This window comes from Mixophyes fleayi, chromosome 1 (assembly GCF_038048845.1).
Source record: "Mixophyes fleayi isolate aMixFle1 chromosome 1, aMixFle1.hap1, whole genome shotgun sequence".
NCBI lineage: Eukaryota > Metazoa > Chordata > Amphibia > Anura > Limnodynastidae > Mixophyes > Mixophyes fleayi.
The window spans coordinates 101,801,214-101,826,034 of NC_134402.1; the positions used below are offsets into that span (position 1 = coordinate 101,801,214).

The 24,821-nt window shown below is 37.3% G+C and overlaps 1 protein-coding gene across 2 annotated transcripts in view; it reads left to right on the forward strand.

Annotated features, from left to right (window-relative positions):
* Positions 1 to 24,821, forward strand: part of FBXW7 (F-box and WD repeat domain containing 7) — a 154,012-nt gene that overhangs the window by 72,773 nt on the left and 56,418 nt on the right. The window contains exon 1 of one of the 2 annotated variants that reach the window (XM_075198746.1): positions 2,894 to 3,193. The exons of the other annotated variant lie outside the window; for it this stretch is intronic. Coding sequence (XP_075054847.1) covers positions 3,014 to 3,193 — 180 coding nt within the window. The 5' untranslated portion in view covers positions 2,894 to 3,013. Of the gene's footprint in view, positions 1 to 2,893; positions 3,194 to 24,821 lie in introns of those variants that run through there. 2 annotated transcript variants of the gene reach the window in all.

Below are 24,821 nucleotides of genomic sequence, written 5' to 3' on the forward strand. Positions count from 1 at the left end.
TTTTGTACCAGCTTCGTTAATTGTCTACCAGTTTATCTTACTGGAATTGAATGTGTACACAATTACACACACTTACATTTATTTCTGGAGGAATCTGATGTCCATGGGGCTCAGTGTGACCATGTCATTTACAGTTTCATACCAAATCCATTATCATAAAGATGTTGTTCAGCAAATCAGTTGGTGGTGCTGAGGTGACTTATTGCTCTCAGCACTAGTGAGTCACATGATCACATAAAATTATACTGGAAAGTACTGTGGTCCATTCAGGGAGGTAGGGAAGTGTCACTTTGATGGTTGTTTGGCTTTGCAGTTTCATAGCACTAGTAGGTGGCATGCCCCTCATCTGGTTCTCGGCTCCAAATGTGTCATATAGAATCCTGTATTCTAGGTTAATGTGTTTAATGAATCCCAGTCAGAACATTGCTACACCCCTCTTGTTTCAGCAGTTGCTGGTGACTACATACCCTCATTTTTTGGAATTGCTGCTTATAGCTGATCCCTATAAGTTTATTTTATTATAAGAGAACATGTTCTGCATGGTTGACTCTCCAACTGGCCCTAATTTAATGGAAACTGAATATGGAGACTTTCACTAGACAATAATTGCTTTCTCAAGGAACACTTGTTTGTAAACCACAGAGATGGAAATGTGTGGAATGACTAACCTACCTGTTGTGCTATGTCATTCTTTACATAGTTGTGCAGAAAGGTGCTGCCACAGCACAAACGGCTAATGAGCAGCTACATTCTTCAGGGGACAACTGTCCTGTTTCTGTCTTTCCCCTTGTGTCTTCAACAGCTGCTCCGCTCTGCACAGCCACCAAACTGATCCATGGGACAGGCGCTCAATACAGACTGGGTGAGCATCTCAGAAATGTCCCAAAATGCCAAAGTCTAACCAGAAACGGCATAGCTGAAATAATTCCAGGCCTCTTTATTCAGCGGCGCAGAGATAGGTATAACATCTGAGGTATTTTACACTATATCTATCTATACATGAACGGATGCTGTGTGAAAACGCAGAGAAGCAGCATGTAAATATAGCTCATCTAATAAATAACATACTATAAAAGGCATGGAAGCACATCGCACTTTGTCAGCTCTTTATTTAACCACATGGCATTAAAAAAACAAAAACAATTGAGACATTACCAGCAGCAAACACTTAGTTATCAATGTTCATATATATATATATATATATATATATATAATATGTGTGTGTGTGTGTATATATGAATATCTTCTACAGCTCTCAAGGTAAAGATCTTACATAGGTAACTTTACTAAATACAACGATACTAAATAACTATTAGACCACATAACGACAGAGCGCCAAAGCTTGAAAACATCGTTTTTGGGTTGTAAACAGTTGTTTGATTGCTGGAAGGAAACCTCACGACAACCCGACATAATGACAACATGGCAGAGCAGCAAATCTTATTTTCTAATTAGCATTTTTGGTCTATTTACCAAATCATTTGCTAATATATAAAAACTGCTACACATTACAAATCAGACCCACGCAACCCCCGGTGACCCTGCTAGTTGTGTAATAATTATGGCACTGGAAAAAAACTGGGCTTTTCTTAGTATACAGGATAATGTTGTAACCTGTACTACTGTGGGCAGCACAGTGGCCTAGTGGTTAGCACTTCTGCCTCACAGCACTGGGGTCATGAGTTCGATTCCCGGTCAAGGCCTTATCTGTGTGGAGTTTGTATGTTCTCCCTGTGTTTGCGTGGGTTTCCTCCGGGTGCTCCGGTTTCCTCCCACACTCCAAAAACATACTGGTAGGCTAATTGGCTGCTAACAAAATTGACCCTAGTCTCTCTCTCTGTGTGTGTGTGAGTCTATATTAGGAAATTTAGACTGTAAGCTCCCATGGGGCAGGGACTGATGTGAATGAGTTCTCTGTACAGCGCTGCAGAATTAGTGGCGCTATATAAATGATGATGATGATACTGTACATATTTATATTATACCGTCACGATAACTATTCTGAAAATGTATCCCATTTATCTTGTATGTCTCAAACTTTAAGCGTAAGCACTAACAAAATGTTTTTATTTTTTACTGTGTCATCACCATCGTGATGTACTATAAATCAATTTTAGCAAATACAATATTTTAAAGAAACTGTGTTTTCTGAATTCAGCCACTGGAGGGCAGCAGATGCTGAGGTAATGTAGCTGTATACATTTTTCTATATTTAATCAAGGCTGCATTTGGATGATTTCAACTAATTTCTTCTACCTTTTCAATTATGAAAGAAGGCCATGAAATCAATTCACTAAGCAAATAGACCTATTCATGTGGCAAGGTTCCTGTTTTAAGTGGAAAAGTTTAAAACTGTTGTATTGCATTTTAGATGTTTTTTAAGTAAGGAAATCAATAAAACAAAAACAGCTAAACAACCATTTTTCTTTACATGTCAGTTTTGGATGGTTTGCATCTTTGCTAATATCCATTACAACCCCCTATATCTTCTGAAAGTTCATCTACGTTCCTACTTTTAGTGGTAAATCTACATTGTTTTTTGCTTCCACAGTTACATTCCATTTTAGTGCTAAAGTTCTTAATTAAAAATATTAATTAAAAAAAACGCCCTACTATGTTCTTGCATAAATGTTGGCATATTTGCAAGTTGTGCATTTGTGATATTTCCACCCTATTTATTATTTTACTGTGTGTTTACCTATGTACATAAGAGATCCTGTAGAAAGCAAACATTACGGTATGAATGGGGAAGGTGCAGACAGTATTATATGGTACAGTAATTGCTCTTCTCCTGGCATGGGAGGTACTAACAGCTGTTTGAGTGACAGGAGCAGTCTGCTCCTCATTTGGCGTTTATAATTCCTTGCTATACTAGGATAGCATGCACTTCAGCAAGCCTCACATAGGTCAGTACTTCACAGTGACAACTTGAGAGAAGGCCTTGGGATTTAGAGACCCTCTCCGGGCTCTTCTGAACAGGAAGCCATCAGATGATGAATATGAACAGTTCTGCATGTTAGCATCAGAAAATCATTGTGAGACAAGGATGTCCAAGTCTGAAAAAGCTTCCCTAAACTATGATTTGGTCCCCATCGATCTTACAAGTGTTAAAGAAAGATTGCCACCCCAAACTGTGATGAAGACCTTCTGCATTAGCATCATCGCCCATGGCTTGCCTTTTTGCCGTAGACGTGTAAGTACCAGCTTGAGTTGGCAAAATGCTTCATCACAAAGTTGTAAGTTTGAGGTTAAGTACTTAGGATTGTTTCAGTGTCGCCCGCACGGGTCTTTTCATGTGTGTCGGACGCTGAACAAGCTGTTATGTCTTGTAACCATTTAATAATTGGTGTATTTAGACAAAAATACTGCTCTTAATGTGTCCAGCTGGTGAAAGTGTTTTGAAATGGTTTAGTAGATTGTAAGCAGTTTTTTTTGTTCGATTTGTTTCCCAATACTACTTTGTGCATAAAATGTAAATCTTCCACAGGCTGGACGAGCACTCTAGTTAACCTCTTTACAGCGTCTGTAAATAAAAATAGCAAGTCGCTATGCAACGCTTGCGATATAGTTTAAATATAGATAATCCTGAGCACTTCATCTGTGACTTTGTACTGCCATTTCTAATATTCTAAAAGGGTGCCACTTGCTCTAATGTTGAAGCACTATCCAGTAAGATTTCTAAGTGTGAACAATGTTTTGTGTCTGCCTTTCTTGTATTTCTCACGTTGTTTGATATACATGCTGGATATGTGGTGTTTTATGATTAAACTTTCCTGATTATAATGCCAGCAACAACAAGGGCATATTCTCTCCAGTATCTGGTTTCAACAAATAGAATACATTTCCTTTGGTGTAAATGATATCACTAAAGTTCTGTCCATATCTGGGCTCAATACAGAGTATTCACTTGGAAGATGTTTCAGGGAGAAATGGCTTAAACAAATTATATATATATATATATATATATATATATATATATATATATATATATATATATATATATATATAATCTATATATCACTCTTCATTAGACTGCACTGGTACACATTGCTAGTAAAGTAGATGTTTGTCAAGCCCTGTTGTAACTAGTATGTTCTGCCCAGAGATTAATAGGGCACTTTCACTTTGAAGGTCAGCGTAAATTTTGAAGAAAAGTCTTTATGGCAGGCTGAGAACACACCACCATTACACCTCTTTATTACACAGCTAAAACAAGTTTTGGGGGGGGGGGGGTTTCCAACTTTTGTGTTATATTGACTCGATTTGCGTTCCTAAAGTTGACATTCTCTGTACTACATTCACTTTGGGCTCTTAATACCTGTGTATAAGGACCTCCATATCTGAAATGGGCTAGCAGCAATGTAGGATGACCTCATGTACCCTCTGCTTTTAATATTTAATTTTATCTCCAGTGTTGTGATCTCTGGGGAAGAAATATAGTCTTTCTGGTCCTTCTGATAATGGAGTGCTTCTAGTTTCTGCACTGGCACAGGTTTAGTTATTACTGTTCAGCTAACATTCAGCAAGCCCTCTGCCACGTGGTATAAACGGCCCGAGCAGCCATTATAACTTAAATTAGAAATCTTTCCATCTGGGTCAAGTAAATTATCTTTACTTTACCTGTGTGTATGACGTAAAAATATTGTTTTTTCTTTGTCATTTGCTGTAAATAATTTGTAATCACTATCAAGATCTAATATACTATATACTGGTTCAATTGCTTTAAACTTGAAGATATACAATGGATATGAAATATTTATTTAGTATATATTTTAAATAAAATAAAGCAAATTCCAGTCAGAATTAAGTCTGTAGAAGGAAATGTTTTGTATGCTTACATTTGGAGGACCACTAGCTGACTATTTTATGTTCGTAGGATTTTGTGGTTTGTAGTCATGCCATACTGATTACCTAAAAGTGCTTTTTGAATAATAATTTGGCACCTTTGAGGCACAGATGAAGGGTACTTTTTTTTGTCACATTTAAGTAAGATTTTCTTTACTCTGGTTGGTATACCAGTATGAAAATTCCAAGTTTTATAGAATATTTTTAAAAGTCTTGTGTTGGTATATAGACACCAATGACTCTTTTGTTTGGCTTTGGTGTTTATCATTGCATTTTTATTTCTTTTATGTTGATTGTATAACATAGCAATCATATTCCTTAATATTTTCTTTACTTGAACAGTTTTCTATGCCTATCATTTAAATTTATATTTTAAAGTACATTCTGTTCTGTTTTTACAGTGTTTGAATTCAATTACAAAATGACTTGGGCGTTCTGTTGAACAGTTTTGTTTTTTTCTTCTTTTTTTTTCTTACTTTTTCCCCCGCCTGGCTTTATGACTGGTATAAAAATGCTGCATTAAATACAATGCCTTGCACAAATTACACTTCATAACTTTTCAAAATTTACAATTGGAGACATAAATTAGAGGTTGCAGTAAACATTTAGAAAATGTCTGGAGTGTGATCATCAGAAGTAAAAATACTTCAGTTATGGTATCTGTCTGTTCAGCTCTTGTTCATCTTGTGTATTAGTTATATTGAGCGTCCATCAAGCTGATGACTATACATGGGCATAGGGCACCAGGCCTGCAATCTGAATTTTCTAGGTCATTATAGTGGAGCAACAAGGCAGTATGAAAACGACTCCGTTATAATAGGATCTGCAGCCATTTGCTATTGTGTATAGATATATATGCGTGAGATCTACCATTCTTAGTTCTTTATACATTATTATGCTGTATAAACTGGACTTAATTAATTTTAAGATTTTGAACTTTGCAATGATATGTGCTGTGTGCATTCCTTAGTAGTTTTATGGGGGGTTGCTTGCAGATGAACTTTTCTTTGTTGTGCATAAAGTAAACAATTACCTTTTGACTTGTATTAATGAGGGAGGGAGGGAAATGTTTTGAAGGCAGAGGACTGAAACATTTTAATTTTTGTTACAATATTTTCTGTTGCACTGATATTAAACCAGCTCCTATAGCTATTGGCTTCCCCTTCCTACAAACCGCCCCTATTATTCCAGCATCATTCACATTGTGACTCTCACCAGTGTCTACTACATACCAAACTGTGACCCTAAGTTGTGTAACACTAGTATTGTGTGCCCTATTTATCAGCCAGTATCCTCACTGTTGGCACCAATGCGCCTCACATTCCAGCTATGCAAGACAATTGCCCCCACATTATACCAGCAAATGTGTTCTCCCTATAGAAGCCAGTGCTCCTACAGATCTGTACAGCCATTTAGGGGTCACTTGAGGTCAGCAAATGAGGAATCGCAGATGTCACAGTCCTACGGAGACTGACTTTTTCCTGAGTTAGGTGCAAGCAGCAGCTAGCTGCTGTCCCTTAAGTTAGCCACAGGTATATTGATCTGATCATTTGCTTCTGTCAAAAACAACTGATTTTCTGTGACATCGGACAGCAAAATGGACTTGCGCAATAGCAGAATTTGGCACAATTTCTTTACGGGAGCCTGGATCAATTTTTTCCCTATGTTTATTCCAAGCATGTATAATAGTAGCAGTTTTTTCTACAATTAACGATTTTAACTATGCACATCGGTCAACCCTTTTTAGCGATTACAAGTGATAGAAATCTGGAAGGGTGTATGAGCAATTTCATGTAGATCATGTTACATTGTTATTGATGTTTTGTTGCTAACACACTAACAATATCCAGGCAATTAGACAAGGCATTGACCAGCAGATGGATCTATGAGTGTGATTCTCAGCAGCAGGGCCAGCATTGCTGACATCAATGGTCTCTCCTGCTATCTTTAGTATAGAATGGGAGGTTTGTGAATGTAAGCATCATTAGAGTTTCCAGTCCAATCATCTGGACCTGTTATTTGAGTGAATATAAAATTATGCTGATATTTTACAGACATCATATGATACCAAGTATGGTATAATGGATGCAAACAATCATAGCAATATATAATAAAGCATGAAATCTCTGTAAGGGAGAGCGAAAACTAGCAGGTCATCTGGCTTCAAGCTTTAGAAGGACCCTACTGTGGTCGCACCTGCAAAGCCATGTTGGAGCAGCCGGTATACAGGAAGTAACTGAGTATTAGATGGTGTAAAAGTATTTTGTAATGATGGATCTTAATATTAAAAACTAGAGAATTAAATATTTAGTAGTAATGAACAAAAAATAGAAATGCGGAAATGAGACTAGATGAGGTAGTTTCAGAAGACGTACAACTAGCTAAGGTCAGAAGAACAGGGAAATGTAAACAGGTACTGTGGTTATAAGGGTAGGAGAAATGAGAAAATTAATCTAATGGGAAAAATATATAGTGACAAATAGAGACTTGGAAAGCTAGAAGAAGATGTGCATAAAGTTTAAACTGTAATCTAAAGTGGAAGGTAACGGAATGTTATGGCAAATTGAAACTAAGGCTGATCAGCTTGAATTGAATCTATGGTGCCCAGCTTCCAGAATGTGGACTGTACATAAACGTGAACCTGTAATACAAAAAAGGGTGGACAGTAAGTGATGTAGCATTTGTAAATGACAGAATGAGAACAAGGAATGCAGTTTATTGGAGAGTTGAGAAGGATGTCTTGGGGAATTTGGATGATCCAGTGTAAGATTAGGAAGTGGTATGGTTGAAACAATTATGAACTAAAAAAATGGAAGAAGTAAAAAGATGACTGATAATGAATGACCTTAAATGAATTACTTTCATTTTGGGACTGTGGAATATAGTAGCTAGATTGAATAAGAACTATGAAGCAGTGCTGACAGTGTATGATAGGCCAGTCAGGTGCTCAGATCAAAGAAAGGAATTAGATTCAAATAAAGGGTAAGGCATTGTAATAGGGAATGAAAGATAGACTGCAAGGTGCTTGACTCAAGGAAAAGAGGGTTCAGTGGATTCGGATCAGTTGAAGCTGGAGTAGGCTATATGAGATGTTAGACTTGGATCTAAGTCAGTGGGGTGTTATAGAATGGAGGGATAGGCATGGGAACAGTTGCATTAATGTGAATGTGCTATGGATTGGTCTCAAGCCCTTCTGTAGGTGTTTGGGATTTTTATGTTGGGTGGTTTGGAAAAGTCAGTCAAGAAATAATTGTTGAGAAAGTTATTGATATGCTGAAATAGTTGTCGTCATTTGAACCTATATGATAACCAACTGTGTATGAAGTCAGAGAGATTGCAGACCTGCATGTATCATGGATACCTACAAGTCTATCCAGTGAAGAGAACAATGACATAACAATGATTTAAGAAAAGTAAAATGGAGCAGATGAGATAGGAGATGATGATGGGAAGTTGGAAATGGCCACTGACAAAGTTGAATATACGTTACTGTGTAATAAAACACTAATCGTATTGGAATCGGGATTTCAAGGTTATTCCTTGTGATAAGTGTGTCTGTAGCATTTGTATCTCAGTGCTTCCCTGCATTGCTACAGGATCTTGAGTACTGAACTAGAAATTAATCAAGTTAAAACTAATATGCTGTGACGGCAAACTGAAAGAGTGAAGTGGAGAAGAGAACCACCGCCATGTAGGGTAAAGGGAGAGAGATGTTGCTACATTGCGGATGTGTGATGTGAGGAACTGGGTAAGACACACAAGAAACCGTTAACTAAGTAAATCAGGATAAATTGATTTTGTCAATTGAAAGTCAGGATTAGCCCATTACTACTAGGGAAGTAAACTGTTCAGACATGCTCATGTCAAAAGATGAATAGGTAGGATGGGTGTATTTTACAGTTCCAGCCCTCCCAGAATTCCATGCTGTCGGCAGCGGCTGTTGTTATTTAGCTAAGACTTGCATTATGATGTCACACATTCTGAAGCTGGACAGTACATTAGCTGAGGTGTGTTTGTCCAGATATCCTTAGCATGAGAGCAGAAGAGATCTTACTTTTCAGTGTTACCTTGGTTTAATGCCACTTGATGGCTGGGTACGTATTGTACATATTCTATTGGTACAGATTTATTGGTTTCTTATGTGATCAAGTAGTAGCTCTTATTTATGGGATTGTTTTTTGTAAATAGATGTTCTCACCTTGTACGTTTGTTTGAATTATTGTTTTATTTTTGTCCATAGAGGCTCATACTAACAGGTGTTTTTAACATCCACTCATGCTGCTGTAAGTAGCTAGAGTTCCTGCTAGCGCTATTTGGATCAACAATCCATCAAGATGTTCTTGGTGCGTCCAGTATTTGGAGGAAGTACTGTGAGTACCAGAACAGTGTCCATCGTAATGATATATTTAGTCACTATTTTTTCATGTCATGGTTGCACCGTGTGAAAATGTAAGATTACCCCATGAGCTGGTCAGTGTCTACTTAGTGTGTTTGTTGTGAGCATAAGAGATGAGACTTGCTAAGAGTGGAATTATGAACCAATCTGCTAAATTAAGTACCTCTCCCATCTAATTCCATGGATCTCTTTCTCAGGGTGTATATAATTAATAAAAATATTATATAATGAGGAAATTAGTCCTCGATCAGAGATATTATCATGACAATATGATTCAAGAGGGGACTATTACTTTGAGATATTTATGGGGGGCAGCACAGGGGCTAAGTGGTTAGCACTTCTGCCTCACAGCGCTGGGGTCATGAGATTCCCGAACAAGGCCTTGTCTGTGTGGAGTTTGTATGTGCTCCCCGTGTTTGCGTGGGGCAGGCACTGATGTGAAAAACAAATATTGTCTCTACAGCGCTGCAGAATTAGTGGTGATATATAAATAAATGTGGATGATGATACATTATAAAAAAAAAATCTTATTTGTAAATATTGAAAACAAATCTTATTTATCAAGTTAAGTTTCTATTTTAGTGAGGGAAAAACAGAAATTATTTAGTGGGGCGATATCACTTAAAAATGTTAATTATTGTCCATGATTTAAAAGATTTATGGGAGAGGCCAGGAACAAAGGCTGGATTGTTCCATATGGGGGGGGGATCAGGATAGTTTGCTCAGAGCATAAATTAAATATTTGAGTGGAATAGTCCGAAATGGAAAATTCTGTACTTGGGCTTGTTTCCAGGCCTGCATATACTGCAAAATTTTATTGCAAAAATAAATGGAGTTTCTACATCTGTTTGGTATATTTCCCAGAGTCCAATTCAAATTTCTCGCACTCATCTACCCACCTATAAATTTCCCTACTACACCTCAGGGTTTGAGTAGTTTTAAAGATTTGAAAGCTGAGCGACAAATTGTAATATTTGCAAGGACTGTATTGTAATCTGTATTTATTGTTCCTACCTTGTATGCCACTAGTTTATATCGGCTATGTTTCCCCCACTGTCCATCCCTTAGAAGCCTGGAGCAAAATTCCAGCAAATGTTGATGAAAATAAAACTACAATATCCATTAATTTAAACGTACTTGGGGTGAATGCAGAGCCTCCCTTACAATAATCCAATAACAAGTTAAATGAGTTAACTGCTAGTTTGTCTTCATTTCTCTCTATAAATGATTTATTTTAATGTTTGAAGCAAGGACAAGAACATAGTACATTAAAAAAAAGTTTTAGGCATCTTTTAGATTGTTACAGCTCAAACATTAATTAAAAACTTCCCTATCTGTAAACCGTTGTAATGAAAACGCATATAAATTATGAAATAGATTGAGCTGGCAGCGTAGTTGATCTGTATAATCATTGAATGTAACTCAAGGGTTCTATTTTTGGATTTATCTGTGAATAGTGAAGTTATAACATCTTTGATCTCTGAGCTTGTTTTATCTGCCCCATTACTAATGGATTTTTTTCTCTAAGTTGGTGTTTCTCATTTTGTCTAATTCTTATTTACTGTATCATCAGCGACGTGCTATAGAGCTGTGTGTTTGTGTGCATCTGCTGATCAATGCTTGATAGATTATGTATGTATGTAATACATATTTTCTCTCTGACTTCCTTAAGGTGGTAGTAGATATAGCTGTCGGGATCAGGGCCCGATACGGTAGTGGGCAACCCCTGTGTCGTTTTAAGCAGCTTTAATTTTTTAATAATAATAATGATAATACTAATAAGGTCCCAACAAAACTTTTACTGCCGTGCTATAACGCTCACCTTGCCCTTAGTGAGTGATTGATCTAAGCAATAGTGGTGACTTAACTCAAGCTTACACCACTTGTAGAACTGCACAATTGCAGTTCTGTCTTTAAATTCCTATTAGTAAAGAAAGATCTCTGTATATATATTCAGCTAAAGCAGGGGAAATATTCAAGTTGTGATGTCAGACATGTCTCCACAAGCTGGCACAAACTTTGGGATGTTATGGATGCGGGATTGAGTAACTGATTAATTTTTCCACCTCCAATGGTTGCCAAATTAGACCAGATCCAGTCATTTGGCATGTATCAACATGCTTTGTAATGATACATATATAATTATATCATTATACGCTATCTGTTTCTTTATATATAAATAAGCTGCCTAAAGATTATGCAGCACATTAATGGAAGTATTTTAGGTGCTAGAGCAAGGTATGGATATGTCTGGCTTTAAGTATAAATGAGATTGAGCTTCTGACAAATATGGACCCCGTGTGTGTGTATGTGAGGGGTAAGGAATTTAGACTGTAAGCTCCAGTGTGGTGGGGACTGATGTGAATGATTACATATTGTCTGTACAGCACTGCATGACATGATTGGTGCTGTATAAATAACCATAAATGGCAAAACCAATCGTGGCAAATAATAACAGTAGTAATCTGAAACAGCTGAAAGCTATAGATGTATACTTATAAAATATATAGTGCACTAGGATTTTCTTTACAGGATCCTTTTACAACCTTAACTCTTCTGTCTCCTATTTTGCAGTGTATTAATCCATATTTAATTCATATTTTAAAGGAGGCACCTAAAATTTGATCCAGTCATCAATTAGTGCTGCCTATTTTGCCTGTATTCATACATTAGCGTTGTGATTAGACAAGTCTTGTTCATGGCTGGAAGAATTGCAATATATGTAGTGTTGATGGCTTATTGACATACTGTGGCTGATTTGCATTTATCTAGTATTTGAGCTGTCAGCCTGACTTTTGTCTATTTATGGAATACTGTACAGATGGCAGTTTAATGACTTCTTGTTTCTATGTACAAACAATACCTTAGGAATAGATTCCCTGCTATGCTGGCATGATATAGGCATTTATAAAGCAATATACATCCCTTTAAGTGTAGTCAAAGCAAAAAATGTGACTGATATTAGAACTGAAGTTTGCAAGTTTGTAAATATCCTTAATATAAAGATCTGTTGTTTCCACCTGATAGCTCTTAGAGACCTTATAGTTGTGAATGTGGGCTAGAAATGATGAAATGTTGAGAGTAGTTTGTAAGCTTGGGAGCAGGGCCTTCTTACCTCTCTGTCTGTATTATTGCATTACTGTGTTTGTTCCCAAATGTAAAGCGCTCCGGAATTTGCTGGCGCTATATAAATAAATAATGAGGAGATCTAGCATTTATGTACTTTGTAGAACCGTACCCTCACAATTGCTAGAATACACCCTTTTCTTATCCAAGATGCAACCAAAACTCTTATGCAGTTTCTGTTCTGTTTTGAATGCAGCAATATCCTTCTGTCTGGTATGGCCCTGCGTCTATCCAGCCTAAATCCTGCAGCAAGACTATTTCCTTTCCTGTGGCCTTACTTCCAATACAGCAGTCTCACAATCCTTACATTTGTTTCCCATATACAGGACGTTTCCCCGTGCCGCTACCCACCTATGACTTTCTCTAGTCGGCCTCTGAGACTCTCACCCAGCTGCTCACGCTGCTATACCCTTACTGCTCTCCAAATATCCACTCTGAGCCACACTCCCTCTTATCTCAGCTCTGCCCTTTATCAAACTACGTTGTAAGCTCTCTGATGAGCAGGGCCTACGCTGTCTTCAGATCTGCATGTACTTTGTCTACCTTGTACAGTATGTTGCTGTTTTAGACTATGTACTCTGTTTTACCATCTTTCCTTAGAAACCTGGAGCGAAGCTCCAACAAATGTAGATGAAAATAAAGCTACAATGTGAATTTAAAAAAACTTAGGATAAATACAGGACTTCCCTTACAAAAACCCAATAACAAGTTAAATTGTCTAACTCAGTGGTTCCCAAACTGTGTGCCACGGCTCCCTGGAGTGCCACGGCGATCTCACAGGGGTGCCGCGGCCAGGTCTGGTAGTACGCAAGGCGGGGGACTACTTTGTAATTATTTTGGTTTAGGGGTGCCTTGAAAAAATTATTGAGACCCTAGAGGTGCCTCGAACTGAGAAAGTTTGGGATCCACTGGTCTAACTGCTAGTTAGTCTTCATCTCAAGTCAGCATTTTATATTTCTCTCCGTTCACTGATGGATTACTGGAATAAGCCAAGCTTGACTAGAGCAACTCTAGGATCAAGAAGTCATTTGAACTAAGTAACCTGAAATCTTTCATGTACCTGGAGGCAAATCCCAAACCATGGCGACCAGCAGCGCCTATAAATGATCATTTGCATAGAACTGCAAGTTTGTGATGCCTAATCATATCAATGTTTAACAGCAACCACACAAAGCCATGTGAGATCAGAATATTATGCTGTACAGTAAGCTTTAGGTATTGTAGCTGTCATTGCCTCCATCCTTCCATCTGTACTGCTGGTTCTATTCCATGTCAAAGGATTTAATGAGGATATTTTGTATCTAGTATCGACTATGTGAAGAAATTATGAATTATCTTTGTAGTTAGACCTTTCAGAACTGAGTGAATACCCACAATCTTGAAATTTTTTTAAAAGTATCTATTTTGTTAGTCATCTTTATGTAAATAAGCATATGTAAATATTTCCATCGATATGGAAAATACAGCATGGAAGAATGTCCAACACTGCAATTCTTAATGAATTATTGCTCATCCATCAGCTATCTGAATAAATACAAGATATTGCCACTAAGATGTGTTTGTAATATACTGAAATGTATTTCTTGTAAATATTATAAAGTTTACTGACTAATATTGAATTCTTATAGGGGTGTTGTCACATGATGACTTTACTCTCCACATTTAAAGCACAGTATGCATGATGCAATAGCTTTAAATTGAAATCACTAATTTACATTATATGTCACAAGAGTGCTTTAATTATGCAAGTGTTTTTTTCAAAATGTTTACAATGTGTTGGTCAGATATCCATGTGATTACATTATTTCAGCAGACCCCGTCACATAAGGCATTTTTAATATCTTGTTAAAAGTTGTAAGTTGTAATAGCGCTGTGCTTTAACCTTTACATGAAAAACTGCTCGGAAAATTACACAAGTGCTTTGCAACTCTGAAAGAGTTACAGTGAAGAGTGCCTTTGTGCCTCTACCCTAAATGTGTGTGCTGGTGGGTCAGCTTTAATGCCTGTACTCCCATTGAATGTCTGCATTACTTGTGTAGGCTGACTAGTTGCAGATTGATGACCAGGCATTCTCAACGTTTGGTTCATTACGGAACCACAAAGTTAAATACCCACCTCAGGCCTGCTTTATCAGTTGCCAATGTTAACTACTTGGCATAGTGACGATGCTGTTACCAGAAATGTATAATCACTTTCTCTTGACTTTAAGACAGTGTCGTAATTATTCCCATAATTCACATTAGCCCTTTAGCCTCTTGGATGTTTTTCATTATCAACATGACCTTTTCTTAAGCAAATGAAGCCTATAAATGGTTGTGCAGCTTACGTACTGTATAAATCAGATGCTATTTACAATACCCTCGCTCAGTGCGATTGCTTTTCAATCTACTGTCTCATTGAGTAGACCCCCCCCTACACACACACACACACACACACACACACACACACACACACACACACACACACACACGGCACTACATATGGAACATAAAAGAACTAGTCAGAATTATTGCAATAAATATTTTAATGATTTATTTTGGGGGAAGGGTTACATTGTCAGTATGAAGCTGAAGTGAATTAGGTGGTACATTTCAGGAACTTTCTGTGCATGCTTAGTATTTGGAGCAGCCTAGCCTGTTGAGTCTCAATAGTTGCTGCTTGACTTACCTCTTGTCTTGCACCCAGAAAATGGTTTACAGTCAGTGCGCTGTTTTAGCATTGGTATCTTTAATAGAGCTTTCACTTAATGGAATAGTTGCGTGCAGAAGCAGTCCAGTGATATAGGACATTACGCCATAGTGTGCAGTCTACTTGGGTATTCACAAATGTATTGTTTGTCCACTTATGTCCAGCCAGAGACCCCAGAAAAGGGTTGTTTAAAGCAACCTTTGTTTGTTTCTGGTGAAATAATATGAAACTCCTGATCTGTGAGCGAACGCCAACTAGCAGACAGCTGTTCTGACCTCCTGTCAGGTGTTCTTTTTACTGTATTGTACAGAGAGTAACGTTTGCAGTCACATCACATGCTTCTATAACCCTTGTATAAATATATATTAATGCAGACATAATGTCTAAAAATAAGGGTGTGCGTGCAGAATTGTACATAGACCGTTTCCTGATCAGATAACATCATGAAAATATTTTGGGGAAAGCAAACAGAAATAGTACTACTATACACATAGATCAGTTGTGTCCAAGTTAGCCACATATATGTCACTTCTGGCCACCATGTAGTCCAGTGCCACACATGTATGGGTCCTGGTGCATGGACTAAAATTATTAATCACCATGCCTTATATCATTTGTACTTTTTCTTTTATTACAATAGCCGGGCCCTCTAGTATAGATTGCAGGAAACATGGGATTCATGAACTGATGATACTAAAAATATTGCAGCTATAATATACTATCATTTAATGTTTATTGGCTTTTTTATATTTTTTCCCTAAATATAAGATTTGTATAATTGAATGTTGCCCTTCTTACACCATGCGACTTCTCAATTTCCAGGCAAACACAAGATGGCGCTGTTGCAGTTAAATTGACCTCAATTTTTGTATTTTCCACGTTCTCCATGAAATGCAATAAGGCATAGCAGCAGCACCCTTTTCTTCCATTTCTGTCTTGTGGAATGTGTAAAATGTAATGTGTTTAGCTCTGTCAATGATTAGATATATTTGTACATTTTACAAACTGCCCTTAAATATTTGCCTGCTTTTTGTGTATTCTACTTGGATGTTGCAGGTTTGATATAGTCTCTAAAGGTTTGTAGAGTTGAATGCTGGATAGGAAAAAACAATGCTTTTGTCATGGTTATGGCATGTTACCAGGGACTGGAGAGAGAGAGCTCGACTGAGTTTTGTACATGGTATTACTGGTAGTGATTATTTGCGGGAGAAGCTTTGTGGTTGGAAAATATTTTTTTCTTGGGGGGGTGGGGGGATTGATCATTTATCCTTCTTTCCTAGGTATGCTCTGGGTGCACTCATTTGGGGCTTTTCTTCTTGGAGTTTGTCAGAGTTGGGGTGTAGGGGATATTTTTTTAAATAAAGGTTTGTCAATTATCACTCTTATGTAAATCAATAAAAATATTTGTGACTGATCTTCATTAAAGAAGCAACTTTAAGGTATATTTGTCATTTTTGTTTATAAAATACATATTGTGCTGTAATATACTTTGTGCATAACTTCATAATTGTTGCGTTGTAACATCAAGGCCTTTTCTGAACTACAGACAGACTGTATCGGATGAGCACTTCTGGGATTTGTTGCCGTTTGGTAAATCACACTTAAGAATTAATACATGAATTGGATATCCTATATAATTTCATCTTCCTTAAACGTCCTACTTCCCAGTCCCATTTCATTTAAAAAACTTGTACAAAACTGTATCCAGTATACTTCATGTCTTATTTCAAGTATTGTAAACACAATGTTTTATTATTATAAGGATAATAATGTACAGTTGAGTGAGATTATAGGAATATTTGGGGAAACCTCAGAATTCTCTGAACTTGTATAAGGGCACTTGGAGTGAGGCCATTAATTTTTAGACTGAAGTATCTTGGTAGTAATATAATCTGCTGTACATGGCACATCTTATACTTATATTTGTAAGATTTGTTTTGTTTAGTTCCATGGGCTCATCTTGCGACACTGTAATTTACATCTGGAGTTACTTCTAATAATCCAGCATATTTGTGAATGTAACAGAATCCATAGAGGATAAAGGTCTATCAAAGCTATCATTTTACTTTAAAATCTGCAATTATGCTACAGCAGCATTTACAAATTTTCCCTGCAGACAAAATAAGGTTGATGTCCATAAATCTCCTTGAATTGGATATCTCTGGATTATTGCACCACTACTTGAGCAATCAACAGCTTGGTCGATTCAATTAAGTGTAAATGCCCTGACTCAGCCAGGCTTCCAAAGTTGCATTTAGTTTTCATACTCCTAAAATGTGCCATTAATGAAGCTGCTCATGATACCTACAACATGGCCTATTTTAATTGGAACACCAAATGTTTTTGTTTTTTTTACAAAGTAAATCTTTCTTTATGTGGAATGGTCTCAAACCTTTTTGCTGTGTTGCAAAAGTTGTTTATTTTTGTTTGGTACTTTCCACAGTAAAAGCTCAGTGGAAGCTGTCGTTTCTGTAGCCAATCCTATAACTGAGATGATCAGATCACTAGGAACAAACATACTTGAAATTAGTGCTATTTGTGGTCCCCTGCCCTCCCTGTAGGTGCCAATTGACCTACCCTCTGGGTTTTAAAGATGGCAAGTATGGAATTTAGTTATTTAGATCTGAGTTCTTGTATTCAAAGTCAATCCCCTGCTTATCTGTGATGTTCTCCATTTTGAGGTGGGAGATAATACAATTTGTAGACAATCAGGTCACAACAATATAGAACATTTTGTGAGGTCAGTGTGATCTTGTGGGAGGCAGCCCACTGGTATAATTATGATAGTGAGAGCAAATCTGCAAGGGGCAGTGATGTAATGGTAGAGGCATGTGGGAGGTCAAATTGTGAGACATAGTGGAAGGAACTGGATCCAACAGTTCAGAGAAGTCTTGTCAACACACAGCTGTATATGAAACAAAGTTCTTATGTTCAGCTTACTTAATTTACAGTAAGTTTACTATATGTATCCTGTAACTAACACCTAGCTGATTTTTTACTTTATTTTTTTAAGCAGTGTTTTTTATATATATATATATATATATATATATATATATATATATATATATATATATATATATATATATATATATATATATATATATATATATATATATATGTATAAATATTTTTTTTTCTAGGTATACATTGTCTGTGATTGTCTACGGTTGGTAATGCCAAGCAGACATTCTGCATTTTTAGAGGTAACTTGGGTATTGGATCTCTGTTTCATTTCTTGCAGCCATCCAGTTATAACTTCTGTCATGACCCTGAACATTTCACTCTCACATTATGGCTTGTTCATCGATGCATTTATATATAGGTGCATGGGAATTGGCACAGATCCCTATTACTGCAAGCTGAATGACACAGCTTAATGTGCCTGAAGCACGTCGCCATTCACATGAGCAGACGTACAGAATTGGCCCATTTGCACCAAAAATACCATGGACCATTATTTGTAGGGAATAGTGTAGTAATGGGGTATCTTTGTCGTCTTTAATGTTGCTTCTATCAAATAAACATTTTTTTTAATGCTTGCTAAAGACAGTTATTTTTGTCATGAGAAGAGAAACAATGTCTAAAATTCAGCATCAAATCTTCAGGAGAATATAATGTAACAAGTGTTTCGTGTAATGTGCAAGTATAACCTAATCCATCCCCTGTGTGGTCTTTTGGCAGTGACTAGGTGCTGTACAAAGATTACTGGGAGGAGATGGCATTTCCTGCTGTTCTGGCAGATGCTTCAGATAGAATGAATACTCGATGGCGCTGTACATGTTACAAGATGTAAACAGCCGTTGCCTGCTCTTGAAGTCCATGTGCTTAGAACGTTGCCTCAATGGCAGTGAATGTCAGTGGGCCAGGCCTGCGAAGGTGAATAGGTGGGTGCAAATTAGCAGCTGGCCGTTGTCCATAAGATTTGTCCCAAGGATTGGAACGGCATCTGATACTCAGACAGCCTGTCTGCATGAGAGCTACAAAGCCATTATTGGCTCTCATCAGGTGCTGCGTTTGACAATCTTTAATGCTAGTATGTTGATTCTGTATACAGCACAGTAAGTGGATTCCTTTTCATGTGCCAGGTATTGAGGGTAAAAAGCATACAAAAAGCTAGTATTGTGGCTGCTAGTTGTTTCAGATTTGGTAGTTCCTTGTGATAATTGAAGAGGAAAGCATTAATAAAAGTTAATAGGTTTAACCCCCCTTTTCTAGTGCAGGTAAGAATTTCTTAGACAAGGTACAAACAAGCAGTATACTTCCATCCATCTGAGCTTGAGAATTATTGTCACTAGCATCAGGGATCATTGATTGTACATGGCACTACTATGACGTTCAAACTGACTGCAATAAACTACCACCAGTGCTCGGTAAGAGTGCCGTGTGTATATTTAATTGTGCTTATTTTTATGTTTTTCTAACTTCCATCTGTGCTCTGTTCATAGGGTGTGAATCCCACGGATACATAACTACTGGCATGTCGACTATGCATTTTATATGTGTTTTTCAATGCTTGTAACACTAAAATCATTCTTTCTATTGTCACCATACCCATTTGCGTTTTTGCTTGCGTTGCATTGCTTTTTCAGAATGCTACTTGTTCCATTTTCCATGCCTCTTTTCAAATTGTTTTGGAACTTAAAACTAAAATGCTAGTAAAAATACATAACAAATACAGATCAGACACGTTTGCATTTTGGCTTAGTAGTGACTAATTTTAAGTACATCTGTAAGAGAGATCCCAGTGATCGCAATGCATGTCCAGCACAGGGTATTTCTTTGTGCAGTCTGTATGACATCAGCTACTGAAAGTCATTTGGTTCATTTCTTTCTGCTTCCAATGCAACAGCTAGTAAGCACATTTTCTTGCACAGACTTGCTTTTCACAATATGACCACCAGAGGTCACCAGTATAGTTATAAAGCGTTCCTTTACTGCATCTCCACAAAAGGACCGGCTAGCGATATTTAGTGATATGATATATGTATGATTATCTTCAAACATTCTAGAATTCCATACTGTACTGTTATCCTATACTTTTATCTTGCCTACATGGCAAAGACAGAGCAGTTTTATTGTTGAAATAGCAAACTCCCAATTCCCTCTTTTCACCATAAACTATTGAGCTTACACAAATTCTCTTTAGATTGGTGCTGTGATCCATGCTCTTTTTAAGTGTCATTTTCTTCATCTGTAAAAGTCAAAATAATTACAGTGTGAAAGCTGTGATTTCTTACCACTGAGAGTTGAATGAGCTCTGCTCTCTCTGGTAATACATCTACATCATAAGGACATTGTCAGGAATGGCACCTCCTCTCGAGTGTTTACCAAGTGCTGAGACGCTGTGCCCACGCAGGAGATGTGCACAGAATGTTCATACTTGTGGTCAGGTCTGTTTGTCTGGCATTGCTAGCACAGCTTCTAGCGTTTCCCAGCACTTAAGGCTGTTTTTCTGGATGATTGCAACCTGTTTGAATATTAATTTGTCCTGGTGACATTAACATGTTTCTTGTCTAAGCTATTCTTTATGTAATGTAGGGTTGGAGCATATTATTCCGTCATATAAAAATTAGCGTTTACAGGCAACTTGATTGAAGCAAATACTGGTATTCTTAATTCTGAAACATATGTTGGGGGGGAAAAAAGGACTCTGCACATCTCATTTATGTTGATATAATGATTGGAAGTAAGGTCCTGGCCTTTAGTGTGGAAGGAGAAATACTTTTCATTTAAGATTAGTTTTTAGTGTAGGAGACTTTGCATCACAATGGAAGGAGGGCGTATGTTGCTTCAAGATACAGGCTGCCACTTCTGCCATCAGTGAGAGGATAGTTATTATGACTAGTAGTCAGAAAACACTTTACTTAAACTTAACTAGTACACTGGTGGCTTGTTTGCATCATTTTGCTATAAATTCTTTACAAATACTTAGATTTGAGTGGAAGTAAAAGAATGCTGACATGTACACACGTACATGGGCAAGTGCTACGCCAGCATAATACAAAAACTTAACCATGGAAGCACAAAGCTTGTTTATCTTACTTAAAATAACTCGTATTATGCTGTATATCATTAGGGCATAAGCAGTTGGGAATCCTATGATTTTTAGTATAATTTGTATTGATTGACTTTTATTCCTATATTGAAAGATCAATGAAGGATAGGCTGTAAACAAAATACAGCAACATGCACTGTGAAACATCTGTGTAGTTTTTTGAGTAAAGAAAACTTCTGACATTCAAGAGAATGAAGATGGGATGATTCATCCTACTCTGTAACATGTTTATATTCACTATAAAGCCGCAACCCCACATAGGTTTTTGTTTTCTTTAAATATGCAAGTTAAGTACATTTTAAACAAGCATTCGATTTTTCTTGTCTGACCTCCAGACAATTAGTAATTTGTCGTTGGAAAGTCGCCTATGCCTGACAGTCTCTCACACAGTCTCAGCATGTCGTGTGAAGGTAGAGCAGAAGGATTTTATAGGGCAGATAAAGCTCAACGGGGTGTTGAAAGCCCCTCTGCTCACTACATCATGTACCATGCGACTGTGGTTGTCATGGTGTTTAAACTGTACAAATTATACTTCATTTATAGCAGCCTGCAGAAACTAAGAACATGGTAACTACCAAGCTTCTTCTTATAGCCTGCCACAGTGATTTATATTTAAAACACATTTTTTTAATGGGATTGTTTCCTAAAATGTCAATTAAAAATAGATTTATTTTCACATATGAACATAACTTAATAATCCGATTAAAATACACACAGTGGGATTTACACTGACTTTGAATGAAATTTTGTTCTATTGGGCTAAATTTTGACACTGTGTGAATCTTATAAACTAATATACAAAAGCAAACTCTAAGATGACCAATACCAAGAAACTGCAACAAGGAAATCATGAATTTAAGTGAAGACATTTTTATCTGGAACAATGTGATATCTTCATTTTACAGAAACTCCCACATAAGATGATTTGTCAGTTCTTCCCTTGTTTATAGTCCTTGTGTGTGTATACTACAGCAAAAACATCACAATTTATAGGTGAAAAATTTAGCAGAATGGTGGTTGTAACCGGAGTGCCCTCTAAATTGTTCACATGAATAATGTAGTATTAACTCTACCGTGATCGGCTGCATTGAGAATCAGCTGTTCAGTGCAGCCCTGCACAATGGATTTCCCCCCTCCTAAAAAGTAAAATTTTTTTACCGCTTTTCTTTCTCCATTGCAATCCTTAGGGGGGTATTCAATTGTTAGCGTTAACGGAAAAAAACGAGCGCTCAAAAAATATTACCGTTTATACGGTAATATTGCGCGAGAAAAGCGTTAATACGGTAGTTTACTTACGGAATTTCAGCTCGCCGCTCAGGGAGCAGCGAGCTGAAATTCCGCGAGTAATTACCGTATTAACGCTAAGATTTTTTGAGCACTCATTTTTTTCTGTTAACTAACAATTGAATACCCCCCTTAGAGCAGTGTTTCCCACACCCAGTGTTTAGGACCCCTAACAGGGCAGGTTTTCCAGGTCACAAGTGAAATAATTATACCACCTGTGGACCTGGTAAGATGTGTCAGCCAGTAATGAATACACCTGTGCTCCAGCAAGGAGAAATGGAAAACATGCAAAGTTAGGAGTCCATGACCACTGGGTTTGGGAAACATTGCCTTAGAGCAGTGATGGGCAAACTATGGCCCGCGGGCCAGATCCGGCCCACTTAGAGGTTCTTTCCGGCCCGCCAATATTTAAAAAAATTTCATGAAATAATGCATAAAATTATTAGGGCCGACCCTGTGTGTCAGAACCTTCATTTTTATGCCTTCCAAGCTATTTCCTCCATTACACTTCATCCTCCTTCCTAAAAGGACACTTCGTATGTCAATCACTCAAACAACTGCCCGCCCCCTAATGGCTGAAAGTCATGTGAGAAGAGATGGGCTGGGCCATATACTAAGGCGGATTTCGATTGGCTGCTGTGTTGTCAGTTAGTGGCTCACCAGACAGACTGATCTGCAACAACCTGCTGAAATATATGCTGTGTCTGTACGATCGCTGCACTTATAGAGGTAACGCTGATATATAACACCCTCCCGTCCCATTCAAAAGATTTGTATTATATATTTAGATATTTGAGTTTTTTAATTATATTGGCCCGCCTAAAGTTTTTCTTTTTTATTTGGCCCGCTCCTGAAAAAGTTTGCCCATCACTGCCTTAGAAGGTGTCTTGGTGATGATCCATTTTAGATAGAATTGTGTGTGGACCATTCAACAGTCTTTGACACCTGAAGGACATTAGAACGGTTATTGTATGTGCACTGACTGCTGCTATCCATTCTAAGTGTGGTGTAAGATCAGCTGACCATGTGTCATGGATTCCTTGTTCTATACAGTAGCCTGTCTTCCTACATCTGAGAAGTGAAGTAATCTAACCAGAATGACTTTACGACTACATGCCAGAAGCGTGGAAACTGTGACCATCTGCTCCCATAGTGTTATGTTGATGCTCCTGCACATAAAAATGACAGTGTTTGATCTGCTAATGGCCCTTTATTTAATACCATTACATATGGTGTTTAATACAGTTTTTAAGACACAAGTACATTATTATTAAACTTGTTCTCGAACTGAGTCCTAAAGAACTATTAGGAGATCAGATTATTAGAATAAAATCCTCATGTTGTTGCTTCTCAGATCCTTAGACTAATGGTGAATAAAGTGGATTTTATCTAATGCTGTAATGGTACTGTATGAATGTGAAGTACAACATTTTCATTATTGCTATCTGGTTTGCCGTGGAGAAATTATTTTGTTAGCTTTTTTGTGTGCAACGTAAATGTTTTTAATTTACTGTATGAAGTTGCTGCAATGTTTAAATGTGTTTTAAGACTTTTATATGCTGTGGCAGGTTTATATTCTCAGAAATCCCAGTGTTAGTTGTTGAATGTCCTCATTCGTTGTAATGTCATTTCATTTTTCCTTTGGGTTTCTTTTGTTCTTAATTCCTCTGAGCTCTGATCTGTAACTAAACAGCGTCTGAAGCACTCAGGGTAATGCTGCTCATTATGCTTCCTGTGCCGTATTTGAGAATAGAAACAAGAACATTTGATAGGTCATTCTGCTGGTGTAAAATCATAGGTAATAGCAGGATATCATTTAGCTATAAAGTCTAGTATGTGCTGAATAGAAAAGTGGCATTGAAAGGATAGAATGGACATCCCATACAAACACTGTTTTCAACATCGCATTACTTCAGATTACTTAGTTTGTTCTCTTGATCTGTTTCACGTTGATTCTTTCAACTATAAATATTTCACATCCTAGCATATGTTATACATTTCTAGATTGACTTTTTCTTTCTTTTTTTTTTTTTAAACATAGAACCATCACATCCTCATCTTCAGGTTTGTATAACTCATCCTTACTCCAGACCCCTCCCCTGGTGCCACCACTGTTTTGTTCTCTGCGCCCTCTGCTGGGGACCAGATGTAACTTTGTAGCAAAGCTGATGGGGAGGAGATATGCGTCACTCAGGACTAAAATGAAAGCTGATTCTTCATACGCTACAAAACAATTACTGGCAGCGATGAGGGTGAAGTTTTTATTTGTTTGTTTCTTTTTTTAAACATGTTTACTTTGTTGAAACGTTACTACATTTTGGAACACTGATAACCTTAGTGCTGCAGATATGCTGACAACAAAATTAGTTGTCTGTAAATCAGCTTGTGAGATATGGTTTTAAGTCTAATAGAAGGAAAATACCTGTT